The 18,009-nt window shown below is 36.8% G+C and overlaps 1 protein-coding gene across 1 annotated transcript; it reads right to left on the bottom strand.

Moving 5' to 3' along the window:
- Positions 1–10,496: 10,496 nt before the first annotated feature.
- Positions 10,497–11,819, bottom strand: LOC135197429 (uncharacterized). The gene has a single exon (XM_064224500.1). The coding sequence runs from the start codon at positions 11,817–11,819 to the stop codon at positions 10,497–10,499; it is 1,323 nt and encodes a 440-aa protein (XP_064080570.1).
- Positions 11,820–18,009: the final 6,190 nt, after the last annotated feature.

The raw sequence follows: 18,009 nt of genomic DNA, 5'->3' as shown, positions 1-18,009 counted from the left end.
ACAATTATATTACTCTTTTTATATCATCTTGTACACGTGATTTTCTGCTCTCCACTTTTAACGTCGTCTTTAGTGATTTGCAATAAAATCGCTGTTATCGTCGTTATTGTTCATTTCTCCATTATTGTGATCATTATCTAATATGGAATTCCAAGTAGTGAGAGTTCCGTCACTTTATCTTGACGGCCAGCTCTGAAGGCCGTGCAGAAATGGCGCTATATCTGGATTATTTCTGGTGGTTATGAGGCTCGTGGGACTTCGCAATAGACTTTCAGCAGCCATTAAGGTTTGAAAAGGCTCTTTCTCCAAGCGCTTCAATGACCGTGACAGGAGTAATGCTTCTTTCAATAGGAGGAGCAGAGAGAGAGAGAGAGAGAGAGAGAGAGAGAGAGAGAGAGAGAGAGAGAGAGAGAGAGAGGTGTAAACTTCTGTGTTTCAAATAAGATTGAGAACAGTTAAGAGAGTGCTTTCAAAGTGCAAAAGTAATCAGCTACAACCACTTTATTCCCAGTATCGATCTACCGGAAGTCCCCAGTGTTACCTCGTCCTTTTTGGGTTTAAAATTTCATCTTCAAATGGAAGGTAATTTGGGAATTCAAGTCTTCGTTGCATCTTCCACTATTTGTTAGTTAGATTGCATCCTGAGAATAATAAGCGGTACGAAAGTAAATCTACTTTGTTAACCCGAAATAGCTCTCGTTAGCGTTCTCCCGCGACTAGGAATACCTTTCATTAGTGTACTACTGAAACTATGACTACTTTGCTTGCCTTTATCTTAACCTCATGTAAGTTGACCATTAACGACCCAACGGGAAAACCACCAAATATTTCGCTCTAGTTCAGAAAAGAACCCCAAAATGGCTCATGAAGAACTCTTCGGATAGGAGAACCATGGTTTTGCTTGACCCCTTGAAAATACCCAACCCCATTTAGGCTCAAGATACACTCTACGGATGAAAAACCTTCATTTCACGACCCCTTGAAAATACTCAACCCCAATTTTGGCTCGAGATACACTCTACGGATGAAAAAAAACCACCATTTCACATAAATATGAATATGAGTGAAAAAATTCTAAGTGCCTTAACCTAGCCTAACCCACCCCTTGAAAATACCCAACTCCATTTTGGCGCAAGATATACACTACAGATGAAAAAAACCACCATTCCACATAAATATGAATATGAGTGAAAAAAAAAAAATTCTAAGTACCTTAACCTAACCTAACCTAACCTGCGCTGTATTATTTTAAGGGAGTGATATGATTTTGACATTGGTCTCTAGTTTATCTATACCGCCTTTCTCTTGAGAGTGCTGCCTCAAATCCGAAGAAGAAACAAATTTTAATGATATAATACTTTTCCACAATACTTGAAATTGTCAGATAATGATTGGATTTACTCAATACTTTGCTCTAATGGGCAAATCATTTTCTTTATTAATCTAAGCTCATTCTTCTATTATTCTTCATTTGTACACTTTTTGCCCACATGCTTAGCATCAATCTAAGTCCTAACAACTCAAGTATTTTTGTGGTGCTCAGCCATTTCCACTATCATGAGGTGTCTAGGTTATGATAGCCGATGACCACATTCACACTTAAGCACACCAGTAAACATTCGTATTCTCGCACAAATGGGCCGCGATTTGGCGAACATCGACCGTGAGTCTCTCTCTCTCTCTCTCTCTCTCTCTCTCTCTCTCTCTCTCTCTCTTAAAATAGGTTTATTCTTCATATTTCATTGCTTACAAATTTTACTTGTTTGCTTCCTGATTTCATCCCTTACTTGCTCGATTGCTTACAATCTTATGGCCCCTTGGCCTATCTATATTATGTGTGTGTTTGTATATTACTTATTTGCTCGCTTATTTATTCATTTATTCATTTGCATAGTTGTATTTATTGGTTTATTTATTGTTACATATGAAGCACATCTAATCTAATTGTTGTTTATGAAATAATCACAAAACTGATTATCTTGAACATGAACGCGATCATTATGTTAAGAATGATACCAACAGTAACATCTGACCTTTGGTTTTATGCAAAATTCATTTTCAAATAAATATCCTCAACATCACAAACGCCTTTACTCTCTGGTATGGTTCACCTGCTTCTTCTTATGGCTTGATTTTTTCCTTTTTTTTATGCGTTTGTCTTCCTTATCAATATTTCAGCTGCCTGTCAATTTCCAGGTTTATGTCACATCAAAAACCTGGATATCTCACACATATTGGCGAATACCAGATCTGAAATTAAGATTTCTCACATTCTTTTGAGAAATGGTAAAACCAGAAGTACTATTGTTTGTGCATCTCAAAGACATTTGTTTCTATAATGAACATATAATGATTAGAGAAGAATGACTCGCAGCGATAAAGACAGATAATCATAATTTTTTTGAAATATGGTATTTATTCAGAATTTCTAATTGTTCAACCATCATGAACAGCCGTCTTTGGGAGCAAATGAATGTTTTCAGGAAAGGTGAAGTTCGTTAGGAGGCGATAGTAAGTTTACAGGCAGGTTAATATTATTAGTACTATTATCGTTGCTCCTTGGAATTTGAAATATTTATCAAGATTCAGACATATGACATTTTACTAAGAACACACACTTCATGAGAATCCACATTATTGCAGCTGACAACATTAATTTGATTTACTTCAATTAGTTAAGCTTGACCCTTCTGCGCATGATGTTCTAAGAAGCTTTAAACAGTTGTCCAGGTTATTGTACTTTGCTTCTCTTTAGTGAATTCTGTATCTGGTTCAATCTAAGGTAGCTGTCCCTGTTCTAAAGAGCTAAATCAGTTTTACTCTTTTAATTGCATTTTTAAGTTGTAAAACCGAGTGTTTGTAATAATATTGCATATTCAAAAAGGCCTTGGAATTAACACGAAAGATCTAGAACTCCGTTGTTTTAAATTTTAACTCTGTAAATATATATATAATATATATATATATATATATCTATATATATATATATATACATATATATATTTAATTTCCTCTGGGTAATATATAATATATATATCCAAATATATAATATATTATATAAGAATATATATATATATATATATATATTATATCTATATATATATACATAATATATATTTAATTTCCTCTGGGTAATATATATATATATATAATATAATATATATTATATATATATATATATATATATATATAATATATATTACCCATAGGAAATTAAAACGCGGAGTTCTAGATCTTTCGTGTTAATTCCAAGGCCTTTTTGATATATATATTATTACAAACACTCGGTTTTACAACTTAAAAATGCAATTAAAAGAGTAAAATTTATTTAGCTCTTTCTAACGAGGAACAGGCTGCCTTAGATTGAACCAGATACGGAATTCTCTAAAGAGAAGCAAAGTACAATAACCTGGACAACTGTTTAAATGGAGGTAATCTGTTTGGCGTACTCTGTGCCAGGTAAGTAGGCTTCTAATTATAACTAGAAGCAATGTATTTGGTGTAACCTGTGCCGGGTAAGTATGGTTCTAATTATAACTAGAAGCAATTTATTTGGAATATCCTGCACCAGGTAAGTAATCTAATAACAAATAAAAGCAATCTATTTGGAATACCCTGTGCCAGGTAAGTGTGTGTGTATATATATATATATTATATATATATATATATATATATATATATATATATGCATATATACATACATATATATATATATAATATATATATAATAATCTATATTATATATTTATATATATTATTATATTTATTTAATTTATACTTTACCTGGCACAGGGTATTCCAAATAGATTGCCTTTATTTGTTATTAGATTACTTACCTGGTACAGGGTATTCCAAATAAATTGCTTCTAATTGCAATTAGAAGCCTACTTACCTGGCACAGAGTACGCCAAACAGATTACCTCCATTTGTAATTAAAAGCATTCTTACCTGGCACAGGGTACATCAAATAGAGTGCTTCTGGTTGTAATTAGAAGCATACTTACCTGGCACAGGGTACGCCAAAATATTGCCTTTAGTTGTAATTAGAAGTATACTTATCTGGCACAGGGTACATCAAATACATTGCTTCTAGTTGTAATTAGAAGTATACTTATCTGGCACAGGGTAGATCAAATACATTGCTTCTAGTTGTAATTAGAAGTATACTTATCTGGCACAGGGTACACCAAATACATTGCTTCTAGTTGTAATTAGAAGCATACTTACCTGGCACAGGGTACGCCAAAATATTGCCTTTAGTTGTAATTAGAAGTATACTTATCTGGCACAGGGTACATCAAATACATTGCTTCTAGTTGTAATTAGAAGTATACTTATCTGGCACAGGGTACATCAAATATATTGCCTTTAGTTGTAATTAGAAGTATACTTATCTGGCACAGGGTACACCAAATACATTGCTTCTAGTTGTAATTAGAAGCATACTTACCTGGCACAGGGTACACCAAATACATTGCTTCTAGTTGTAATTAGAAGCATACTTACCTGGTACAGGGTACACCAAATACATTGCTTCTAGTTGTAATTAGAAGCATACTTACCTGGCACAGGGTACACCAAATACATTGCTTCTAGTTGTAGTAATTAGAAGCATACTTACCTGGTACAGGGTACACCAAATACATTGCTTCTAGTTGTAATTAGAAGCATACTTACCTGGCACAGGGTACACCAAATACATTGCTTCTAGTTGTAATTAGAAGCATACTTACCTGGTACAGGGTACACCAAATACATTGCTTCTAGTTGTAATTAGAAGCATACTTACCTGGCGCAGGGTACATCAAATATTACATTGCTTACTAGTTGTAACATTAGAAGCATACTTACCGGTGGGCTCAGGGTACATCCAAATCAATTGCTTCTAATTGTAATTTAGAAGCACTTACCTGGCACCAGGGTACGCCAAAATATTGCCTTTAGTTTGTAATTTAGAAGTTACTTACCTGGCACAGGGTACGCCAAAATATTGCTTTTAGTTTGTTATTTAATATACTTACCTTGGCACTGGTTAATCAAATACATTGCTTCTAGTTGAATTAGAAAGGCATACTTACCTGGCGACAGGGTTAACTCCAAATATTGCCTTTAGTTGTAATTAAGCAATACTTACCTGGCACGGGTTACATCAAATACATTGCTTCTAGTTGTAATTAGAAGATACTTACCCTGGCAACAGGTTACATCAAATTCCATTGCTTCTAGTTGTAATTAGAAGCCAACTTACCGGCACAGGTTACAATCAAATACATTCCTTCTCGTTGTAAATTAGAAGCATTACTTACCTGGCCAGGTACATCAAATACATTGCTTCTAGTTGTAATTAGAAGCATACTTACCTGGCCACAGGGTTTACATCAAATACTTGCTTCAGAAATAGTTGTAATTAGAAGGGCATACGTTAAACCTGGCACAGGGTACATCAAATACATTGCTTCTAGTTTTAATTAGAAGCATACTTTATCTGGCACACTCGTACACATACATTGCTTCTAGTTGTAATTAGAAGCTACTTTATTCTGGCACAGGGTACATCAAATAATTTGCTTCTAGTTGTAATTAGAAACATACTTACCTGGCACAGGGTACGCACAAATATTGGCCTTTTAGTTCATTAAGAAGTACTTATCTGGCACAGGGTACACAAATAGAGAATAAAAACAATAATTTTGGCACCTTCTAGTGGTAATTAGAAGGCATACTTACCTAAACATTGCTTCTAGTTGTAATTAGAAGCATACTTACCTGGTACAGGGTATGCCAAAATATTGCCTTTAGTTGTAATTAGAAGTATACTTATCTGGCACAGGGTACATCAAATACATTGCTTCTAGTTGTAGTAATTAGAAGCATACTTACCTGGTACAGGGTACACCAAATACATTGCTTCTAGTTGTAATTAGAAGCATACTTACCTGGCGCAGGGTACATCAAATACATTGCTTCTAGTTGTAATTAGAAGCATACTTACCTGGCACAGGGTACATCAAATACATTGCTTCTAGTTGTAATTAGAAGCATACTTACCTGGCACAGGTTACATCAAATACATTGCTTCTAGTGGAAATTAGAAACATACTTACCTGGCACAGGGTACACCAAATACATTGCTTCTAGTTGTAATTAGAAGCATACCCACCCAGTAGGACAAGGTACACCAAATGGATTGTTTCAATTGTAATTAGAAGCATACTTACCTGGCACAGGGTACACTAAATATATTGCCTCTAGTGTTAATTAGATAAATACTTGCCTGGTACAGGGTACACCAAATAGATTGCTTCTAGTTGTAATTAGAATAATACTTACCCGGCACAGGGTATTCCAAATAGATTGCTTCTAGTTGTAATTAGAATATACTTACCTGGCACAGGGTATTCCAAAAAGATTGCCTTTAGTTGTAAATAGAATAATACTTACCTGGCACAGGGTACTCCAAATAGATTGCCTTTAGTTGTAATTCAAATACTTACCTGGTACAGGGTATTCCAAATAAATTTCTTCTAGTTGTAATTAGAAGCATACTTACCTGGCTCAGGGTACACCAAATAGATTGCTTCTAGAGTCAATTGAAATGATACTTACCTGGCAAAGCGTACACCAAAAAGATTGCTGTTATTTCCTTTGCTTCTTCCAGTATTACGTATTTGGTTCCTAGTTCAACCTTTCTGGTATATCCTTTATCGTCTGATATGCTATGTACTGAAGACTCCTTCCGCAATCCAGGATTCTATCCGCTCACATCTGGTCCTCGGGTCTCCTGCTTGCTTCTGTTTGGAAAGCTTTTAGTGCTTCTGAATCTTCATCCTCCACTGTTATTGCCTAATGATTGGTTTGTTTTTTGGCCTGGAGGTGATGGTTAGGCCGATGTTCGCGTTCTTCATAGTGTCTTGTTGATGAGATTATCTTCTGGGACCTCGATTTCTCTGCTCATTCCTCTCCAATTGCGTCTGGAGCTTCCGTGCTTGTGTGGCTTTCCCTTAGCTATTCCCTTTATATCTATTAGCTCTTCCTTTCTTCTTGTTGTCTACTTCTCCAACTATTCCTCCTTCGTTGCAGCTGTCTGTTTTTCCTATGTCTCAACTTGAGATCCTCCCTCGTCTTCCACAATCCAGGATTCCATCCGTTCACATCTGGTCCTCAGGTCTCCAGCTTGCATCTCTCTGGAAACCTTTTAGGGCTGTCGCATCGTCGTCCTCCGCTGTTATTCTTTTCTCTGAGCTTCCCTTTACCTTAGATTTCAAATCAGACGCATGCGAGCTCCGAAGTCTTCAAAGATGGCTTCTATGGATCTCGAAGCTTGCATCTAGTCTTTGGATCCAGTGAACCTTATAGTGTTGGGTGTACAGTTCATTTTTCAAACCATCTTTGTATCTTGAGCCTTCGCGTCAGCATGTGAATTTCATTTCATTATTCCTTTCTTGGTCGAACTTCACTGGGTGGCAGGCCAGACCTGGAGCCTCAAGGATTCTAAAACGACTTCGGGGTAAACCACCCCTCAGACTTGAGCTGAATTCTAATTATATTTCTTCTAGTCAGTTCTGCTGCTTACTGAATGCTTCCCACCCTTCAAGGAAGAGATTCCAGTAGATCTGAAGCATGTTAGTGGGGGAATGACCGATGCTATGGCGGAGTGTGGAGTCTGGGACTCCAGACTTCGGAGAACGAATGGGATTTGAGGAAATGGGCAGGAGCGTTCTGCCACATTTAACTTAACATCTTTTAATTCTGGATAATAGCCACTTCTTGAGAAGACTTAAACGTATGCTGCTGGTTTGTCAGATTGCCTATGACTGGTTTGTTTTTTTGGCCTGCAGGTCATGGTTAGGCCGATGTTCGCATTCTTCATGGCATCTTCTTGATGAGATTATCTTCTGGGGCCTCAATTTCTCTGTGCATTTCTCTCGAAATGCGTCCGCTGCTTCCGTAACTCTGTGGCTTTCCCCCACCTTTTCTTTATATCTATTAGCTCTTCCTTTCTTTCTTGTTGTCAACTTCTCCAACTATTCCTCCTTCGTGACAGCTGTCTATTTTTCCTAAGTCTCACTTTGAGATCCTCCTCGTCTTTCGTCTCTTTGTATTCTGGATCTCTTCGTCTTGATGTCCAGCCATGCCAACTCCCTCTTTCCGTGGATGTTAGCGCCCAAATAGCTGGAAGTGCCTATAATATATAGCTTTAGATTTCATAATTCATTGAATCTCCCGAGGTCTCGTTCATCGATTGCAGGAAGGCGTAGTAAAATAGGCGTGATCCGTGAGGATAATGCAAGTAAGTGTGTTTTTAAGCCTTTCCTTTCCAAATTCTTCCATTCGAAGTTTTGGATTTTCAACATACCGTGGAAATTCCGCCTGTTTCTCATAGGTTCGAGAAAAAAAACACGTAAATTTACCATTAGCCTCCAGTATATCAACTTCCTTGACATACCTTTAAGTCAGGCGTTCTCTTTGTAATGTTATGATGATGTGTGCAACAACAGAATATGTTCTTCTGGGGTTAACCTTATGTTTATATTGATTTCTTATTTATTTCTTTTTATTTACGTATATCTCATTAGATACATTCTCACTGTGTGAGTGTGATATTATAGGTCTTTCACTGAACGATTTGGTACGCTTGATGTAACTCCAAATGTTGTTATACTTCTCTCTCTCTCTCTCTCTCTCTCTCTCTCTCTCTCTCTCTCTCTCTCTCCTCTTCTCTCTCTCTCCTCTCTCTCTCTCTCTCTCTCTCAAAATACAGCTAGTTGTGAGTTGAGAGTGACTATCGCATTGCCAATTGGCGGCCGCACCGTTGCGAAGGAAAATTTACCCTGGAATTTAGACAAAACAGTTATTGTCGGTGCTGTGATATTGTGATATTGCAGATGTTCTTGCTCAAGATTGCAATGCAGATGTACTGAGCATTTTAATCTTTTCTTGTAAAGAAAATCAGGTGGCCGAGTTTGACATCTGTTCGGTAAACGATGCTTGCTTTGAGAGAGAGAGAGAGAGAGAGAGAGAGAGAGAGAGAGAGAGAGAGAGAGAGAGAGAGAGAACATTATATCGCCAGCAATGATATGTTAAGAACGATGCTTGTTTGTCAGCGTTATTATTACCAGACACTTGTAGATTATATTTGTCTGAGAGAGAGAGAGAGAGAGAGAGAGAGAGAGAGAGAGAGAGAGAGAGAGAGAGAATGGCATCAATATATCGCCAGCAATGATAAGCTAGGAGAAAATATGCATCAACCTGAATGACTGTTTTCGAAGCAGCTTCGTTGTCATGAAAATTAGACGAATTTCCTTGACACAGAAGCCGAAATTTATAGTCTCTTATTTTTTGTTACATTTTACTCCACGGTTTTATCCGTTTATTATTTTTATGGTTTATTATTTGGACAAAGACACCAGCTCTCTATTGATTTTTTATGTCAAGCAGTACAAGATAAATTTAGAAGATTTTTGTTTTTTTATTGTAAAATTGTTTAGCAGTTTGAGGTTGGGTATAAGGAGTCGTGGCGGTATTGTTTTTTAATGTGTCTCGGGAGAAAAGGGTGAATCTGACACTTGTTAATGTGTACCGGTTTATGTAATAAAAATGTATGAGTGGTCATAATTGGTTTTTATTACCCTCATTCTTTATCGTTCAACCTTCCATAGAGTTTCTTTACGTTAGGTTATGGAGTTTAGAAATCTTTTCGCATTCATACTATCACGTAATATGACAAGTTGTGCCCCTGGCAGTGAGTCATGGAGAAAACGGTGACTGTTGTGGGTGCTTATCAGTTGCTTTTCTGAATTTGAATGAAGTTTAGAAATCTTTTCACATTCATACTATCACGTGATACGACATGTTGCGCACCTGGCAGTCTTGAGCCAAATGGGGTTGGGTATTTTTAAGGGGTGAGTTAGGTTAGGTTGGGTTAAGTTAGGTTAAGGGACTTAGAATTTTTACCCTCATACTCATATTTATGTGAAATGGTGGTTTTTTCATCTGTAGAGTATATCTTTATCCAAAATGGGGTTGGGTATTTTCGAGGGGTCGTGAAATTGTGGATTTTTCATCCGTAGAGTATATCTTGAGCCAAAATTGTGTTGGGTATTTTCAAAGAGTCGAGCGAAACCATGGTTCTCCTATCCGAAGAGTTCTTCGTGAGCCATTTTGAGGTTCTTTTCTGAACTAGAGCGAAATATTTAGTGGTTTTCCCGAAAGGTCCTTAATGGTCAACGTACATGAGGTTAAGATAAAGGTAAGCTTATGGAGTTTATCGTCTGTGAGCCGAATTGGGGGTCGGGTGTTGAGGTTGAGCTGAAATGGAGTCTTTTTCTCTACTCGTACTCCTGTTACTAGGAATACCTTTCGTTAGTGTACTGCTGCTACTGGGAATACCTTTCGTTAGTGTACTGCTGCTACTAGGAATACCTTTTGTTAGTGTACTCGTTATTGTACGCCTGCTACTGGAATACCTTTGTTGTGTACTCTTACTGGGAATACCTTTATCGTATACTGCTGCTACTAGGAATACCTTTCGTTAGTGTACTGCTGCTACTAGGAATACCTTTCGTTAGTGTACTGCTGCTACTAGGAATACCTTTCGTTAGTGTACTCCTGCTGCTAGGAATACCTTTCGTTAGTGTAATACTGCTACTAGGGATACCTTTCGTTAGTGTACGCCTGCTACTAGGAATACCTTTCGTTAGTGTACTCATGCTACTAGGAATACCTTTCGTTAGTGTAATACTGCTACTAGGAATACCTTTCGTTAGTGTACGCCTGCTACTAGGAATACCTTTCGTTAGTGTACTCATGCTACTAGGAATACCTTTCGTTAGTGTACTGCTGCTACTAGGACTACCTTTCGTTAGTGTACTGCTGCTACTAGGAATACCTTTCATTAGTGTACTGCTGCTACTAGGTATACCTTTCGTTAGTGTACTGCTGCTACTAGGAATACCTTTCGTTAGTGTACTCCTGTTACTAGGAATACCTTTCGTTAGTGTACTGCTGCTACTAGGAATACCTTTCGTTAGTGTACTGCTGCTACTAGGAATGCCTTTCGTTAGTGTAATACTGCACCTAGGAATACCTTTCGTTTGTGTACTCCTGCTACTTGGAATACCTTTCGTTAGTGTACTGCTGCTACTAGGAATACCTTTCGTTTGTGTACTGCTGCTACTAGGAATACCTTTCGTTAGTGTACTGCTGCTACTAGGAATACCTTTCGTTAGTGTACTGCTGCTACTAGGAATACCTTTCGTTAGTGTACTGCTGCTACTAGGGATACCTTTCGTTAGTGTAATACTGCTACTAGGAATACCTTTCGTTAGTGTACTGCTGCTACTAGGGATACCTTTCGTTAGAATACTCCTGCTACTAGGGATACCTTTCGTTAGTGTACTGCTGCTACTAGGAATACCTTTCGTTAGTGTACTGCTGCTACTAGGAATACCTTTCATTAGTGTACTGCTGCTGCTAGGAATACCTTTCGTTAGTGTACTGCTGCTACTAGGAATACCTTTCGTTAGTGTACTGCTGCTGCTAGGAATACCTTTCGTTAGTGTACTGCTGCTACTAGGAATACCTTTCGTTAGTGTACTGCTGCTACTAGGAATACCTTTCGTTAGTGTACTGATGCTACTAGGAATACCTTTCGTTAGTGTAATACTGCCGCTAGGGATATCTTTCGTTAGTGTACTGCTGCTGCTAGGAATACCTTTCGTTAGTGTACTGCTGCCGCTAGGAATACCTTTCGTTAGTGTACTGCCGCTGCTAGGAATACCTTTCGTTAGTGTACTGCTGCCGCTAGGAATACCTTTCATTAGTGTACTGCTGCTACTGCGAATACCTTTCGTTAGTGTACTGCTGCTACTAGGAATACCTTTCGTTAGTGTACTGCTGCTGCTAGGAATACCTTTCGTTAGTGTACTGCTGCTACTAGGAATACCTTTCGTTTAATGGTACCTTTGCTTGTTCTGCTAGGAATACCTTTCGTTGTGTACTGCTGCTACTAGGAATACCTTTCGTTAGTGGTACTGCTTGCCCACTGGAATACCTTTCCGTGGTTTACTGCTGCTACTAGGAATACCTTTCGTTAGTTGTATGCTGCTTACTAGGAATACCTTTCGTTAGTGTACTGCTGCTACTAGGAATACCTTTCGTTAGTGTACTGCTGCTACTAGGAATACCTTTCGTTAGTGTACTGCTGCTACTAGGAATACCTTTCGTTAGTGTACTGCTGCTAGTACTTGCGTATAGGAATACCTTTCTTAGTATATGCTGCTACTAGGAATACCTTTCGTTAGTGTACTGCTGCTACTAGGTATACCTTTCGTTAGTGTAATACTGCTACTAGGGATACCTTTCGTTAGTGTACTCTTGCTATTAAGAATACTTTTCGTTAGTGTACTAATGCTCCTAGGAATACCTTTCGTCAGTGTACTCCTGCTACTTGGAATACTTTTCGTTATTGTATTGCTGCTACTGAGAATACCTTTCGTTAGTGTACTCCTGCTACTAAGAATACCCTTCGTTAGTGTACTGCTGCTACTAAGACTACCTTCCGTTAGTGTACTCATGCTACTAGGAATACCTTTCGTCAGTGTGCTCCTTCTACTAGGAATACCTTTCGTTAGTGTACTGCTGCTACTACTGTTTTATTGATAACACTAGTGGCAGCAGCAGTAATAGTGATAGTAAATCAGTTACAGAATTTCTCTTTGCATATAGTTTACTGAACTTGTTATCTTACGGATTTTAAAGTGATTGATTGGTTGTTTTTCGAAAATGTAGAGACATTTGAGTCATCTCTCTTGAAATTCTCATTCTGTATCATTCATTTGTCTTGTGGATACATTTCACGAGTTTTTATCAGCTTTCATGAAATATTGACGAATTTTAATCATGTAATTAGAAATACTATTTTTTATTGATGTCAATGTCATAAGTAGATCCATAATCATCGACCTAGAATTAAAAAAGTCGTATTTTTCAATATTTTTATCAAAAAAGTTTTTCGGGGCGCGTAGATGTGTCATCGCCATTCACCAAATCTGTAGACTGTTTATTTATCGCGATCAGTTTCGCCAATTCTCATTTTTTATTAATACTAACTGTCTTTAGTAGTGTGATACTATTTTCTTGTTACCAAATATGTAGTTTTTTTCCTTCTTTAGAAGAGTTACAGCAAGTACTGTTACCTGTTTTTCTAGGGTCCCGCAAACTCAATTAATCGATTGCATAATAATGCAGACACATTCTGAGATTTTCTTTCTATTGTATTGCGTATTCCATATTAATCCACACTGTCATTGCACCGAGGAAAGAGGGAAACTTTTGATTATTTTTCTTGAACGACTATATTTTCAGTGCTCCTCATATCAAGTGGGAGGCTGCGGCCCACTGTTGCCAATTGGTATGTGTTTACCCTCCAAACTGGGGATAGGACTTACATAAAACCGTGGAAATAAGTGAATTTAGCGTGTCTATTTGTAACATATATACATAAATAGCGTAGTTTTATCATTATTGCATTACTATGGCAGCTACAATTCATGGGAACAGTTTGCAAAGGCATCGAGGGTATGTGTCAAGCTCCACTAAATTGGCAACGATAGTCTTGGAGCGGCAAATTGGAAGCCTACATTCGAATTGCATCTTGGCTCAGATACCTTGAGATCATCTGTAGCTATTGTTGTGTTGACTCCGCCCGTTGGCTGTATTATAATCAGCGAGCCATTGAGTCATATGAGACCACCCAGTCTTGATAACTTGGTGAGTCATTACACATATTTCAGACATTATTCTAGCTTTGATAGGAAGCCTTTGCAACTTAACAATACATGCGTAATCCTGTCACGAGATGTAGTATTAATCTTGCCGCTCGGTTTAGTATGTGCAACTTCCCAAATTGCACCGCAGACAGATTATGATTGATAGAGTTGCAATAGTCCATTCTGTGTATGACAGTTAAATCGTTTTTTTATAGAACACTCATCAAGGTATTTTTTAACAAAGGCATTATTCTAAGGTAATGACCAGTAACCCTTACACCATAAATAAATAACAAATGTTAGCTTCCTTGATTTCATCAAGTTCACAGGTAACGCAGTCGTGATTTTCCTGACTTTTTGAGGCTTATTCATTGTTATCTCACGAGGTCATTATTCGTGCCTTTAAATGCTCATCTGCTTCTTTAAAATTGCGTAGCATTTTCCTCAAAGAAAAGGACTCACATCCCTCTGTTTCACAGAATACTTCGATTTTTAGTTTTAAAAAGTTTTTCTATTCTTCCTAGATTTATGAAGTTTTTAGATTCCTTTTATCAGAATGACAGAATTCATTGACATTTTTACCTTGCATGCAGAATTCTTCTACGCCGTACCTCAGTTGTACGAAATACGTCTGAGCTTTGACTTGTTATACAAATCTCCTCTGATATTTTCACGAGCTTTACAAAATACCTTTTGATTCTGAGAAATTCTAAATAATTCTTTTTTGATTTTAACTACTTAAATTGACTGATTTTACAGAATTCTTCCTGAAGTTTCTCAACTTTGACAGATTGTCTTCGTAATTTCCTCCCGGGCCTGTAGACAAACTTCATGTGTTCTCCATCTGCCACGAAAATAAGCAGTTGATTTATCAATATGCGCAAGAATCCGTTTTAGGCTATCAAGAACGTTCGTTTTAAGTTTGTGCTTTCGTCAATTAAAATTTATGCTTGGGAGAACACGTGTATTTATATCGTCCATATGACATTCTTCCATGCCTTCTCATCACTATTAGGAACCCAGTAATTTTCAGATTTCCCCTGCCAAAGCAATTACCAAGTGTTGTTGTCGTGTACTCTGAGTAAGTGGGGACAACAGCACGTAATAAAACTGAAAGTGTGAAAGAACAGGTTTTGGGACCCTTATAAACTTTCCTCTCGGTTTGGACCAACTCTCTGGTGCCAGTTTCTCCTTTAGTACTACTTCCTCAACTCTTGTTGTTTTTTCAATTTTTATATCGACATTCTTTCAGTTATTTGACGTGCATTGATCACTGTGTTTAATAATAATAATAATAAAAAAAGAGGATATCATATATTGTCTATTTGTCTACTTATTTATTCGTATATTCGTCCGTTGCCTAGCAGGAAACAACACGAGTCTCTCCGTTACTCCACTCTTCTCAGGTTGCTATAATTGTATTCATTTTCGTGCCGTTTGTGGTAGAGATAACTCTACTGGCGGCGGCGTTTTCTGTGCTGCTATCGCTGTTTGTCTGGGAAATTCACTGGAAGATTACCTACTGCTGACGACGAGGAGGCGGAGGGAAAAACGGGGAAGAGGCTCCTAGGAGTTTTCGTTGAGTTTTCCATAGATGATAGATCATTCAGCATGTACAGTTGAGCATAGCGCGGATAAACCTATTTACTGTAAATGTTTACTCTCGACGCAGGCAACTTTCGGCAATGTAAATACTAGAATAAGTTAAAATGAAATAAAATAAACTAATATGGATACACCTTTTATATATATATATGTGTGTGTGTATGTATATATCTATATCTATTATATATATATATATAGATATATAGATTATATATATACATATCTATATATATATATATATCATATATCATATATATATATATATATATATGTATATATATATCAATTATATCTAAACTCCCCATATATATACATCTCATATCTATATGTTGTTTTGTGGTTCTTTTGTGTTGGTGTGTGTGGTGTGTTCGTATATTATTAATAATTATTTGTACTATATAATGGATGACATAATGAATGACAAATGCAATTTAGACGTGAAAAAAATCCAATTAATTTTTAATATGTTCCTATGCTTATTTAAACTCAGGATGCACATTTGGTTGCTAGTCGCAGGTCGAGTATATTTACTCATTTTCTGTATTTTTTTTTAAATTCCCCTACAAACACTTCATTCAAATGTCTGCACCGACACATCCCCAATCAGTGAAGTTAAGCTACGATAGCTCTGATGATCATTACTCGGATGGGATACCACTAAGAAATGGCAGACGCCGTCGGCACAAAATCGTCCTGAAGATCGGGGAGGTAAGAAAGACGTGGGATTACCAACCTCATCCCAATATGTCCTGTAAATCGGAAGGTAACATCCCCTATAGTTACCCCTCAAATGGTATATATATATATATATATATATATATATATATAATATATCTATATATATATATATATATATATATATATTATATATATATATATTGATATCTATAGATATGTGTGTGTGTGTAGAGAGAGAGAGAGAGAGAGACGAGAGAGAGAGAGAGAGAGAGAGAGAGAGAGAGAGAGATTTATGCAGTGTACAGTATATCCCTTGCAACTTCTGATCACGCTACAACATGCTAATTACAGCTCTAATACCGCAAATTAGCCGCAGGCGAAACCCGGAACTGACTGAAATTAACGAAATATATTTTACGTAGAAATCTCTAGTGATACTTATTGCTGTTGTGATTCACTTATTAGCTTTTTATTTTAGAAATATTATTTGTAATACTAATAACAATGTCGTTAGTTTCACCAGTGATATTGCATTGATTATTGTTGCTTTTGTGCTTTGCTTTCGACAGCTACTCTATCAACAGAGTCAGCAAGTATCGAGGGAAATTGGGTGCGATTGCTTACGTAACGGAAAGTCTTTGTAAGTCTTCCTTTGGTTGCTCTAGCGCAACAGTTTAGGTTTCAACTGGTGCGATATAGTTCTTTTTCTTTCTTTCTTGGATACTTTAAAATTCACGGCGATATCGGACGTTCATACTTTATTAGGAAGTGATAGAGTAGATTTGCCATACGGAGCGTTAAATGGGTTTCATATTATTATAATTATACACACACACACACACACACACACACACACACACACACACACACACACACACACACATATATATACATAATATATAATATAATTTATATATATAGTAGTATATATAATATAATACATATCTATATATATATAGTATATTTTATATAATAAATATATATATTATACTTTAATAATTATATAATTTTTTTGATCACTTTCAGACGTAGTATAGTATATAGCTTATATTATATGAATGACATTGTGATTAGGAATTTGCATACTTCACCTCTATCTGTTTAGATTTTCATTTGTTTTTATTCTAAAATTAAATTTCAAAAAGTCCTTACCAAGAGAAACGCGCGAATAGCAACACCAACAAGAATTTGTCGTCAAGTATAAAGACAACTGACAAGGAAACTAGGAAGTGAAAGTTGAGCATAAAAGGGAAGCCTGTTTGATATATAGGTCATCCGAGATGCTGCTATTTAATACAGTAGATCAGTGAAACGCTTTCCTAGAAATGGCAGTATTTGGTAATCCCATCAACAAGGCTCTACGTTAAACCTTAGCTTTAACAGACATTGTTGGTGCTTTTTTTCTTTTTTTTTCTTTTTGCGGTCCTACCGAAGCCTTTACAGCACGAGGAAGGAACAGGTGTAACGTTTTTCCCATGGGGAAAACAAAAAAAGTTGCGGACATAAAATGTACCGGAGATGGACTTACCCTTGATAACTCCTTGAGAAGTTGAATTTCTTAAGAGGCTGCAAAGATCTATTGAACTTTCAAGTGTAGTTACATCAAATACCAAACCGAGGCATAAACTTTTGAGATACTCTAACTCGTTCTTAATTACGAATACAAACTATGCTCGAGTTCCCTTTATCGGGGTGTTATGCAGATTCTTCTGTAGACCCCGCTAGGAACATGTTTTTCTTCTTTTCTCGTTTCAGATGGTGAGCAGTCCAATTGTTTTTCCTCAAAAAATATGATTGGGAGATAAGGTAGCTGAAAAATTGATAATTGATCTGGAAAATATTTATTGCATGTCAAGGCATAACCGAATCCTTTCCGTATTACTGTATAAATCATTGATACTTATGACAGGAGCAGCGGCCATGCATTATAATAATTTCCATTAAAAACTACACCAAT

This window comes from Macrobrachium nipponense, chromosome 21 (assembly GCF_015104395.2).
Source record: "Macrobrachium nipponense isolate FS-2020 chromosome 21, ASM1510439v2, whole genome shotgun sequence".
In the NCBI taxonomy this organism is placed as follows: Eukaryota; Metazoa; Arthropoda; class Malacostraca; order Decapoda; family Palaemonidae; genus Macrobrachium; species Macrobrachium nipponense.
This window is presented reverse-complemented; position numbering and strand designations above follow the sequence as displayed.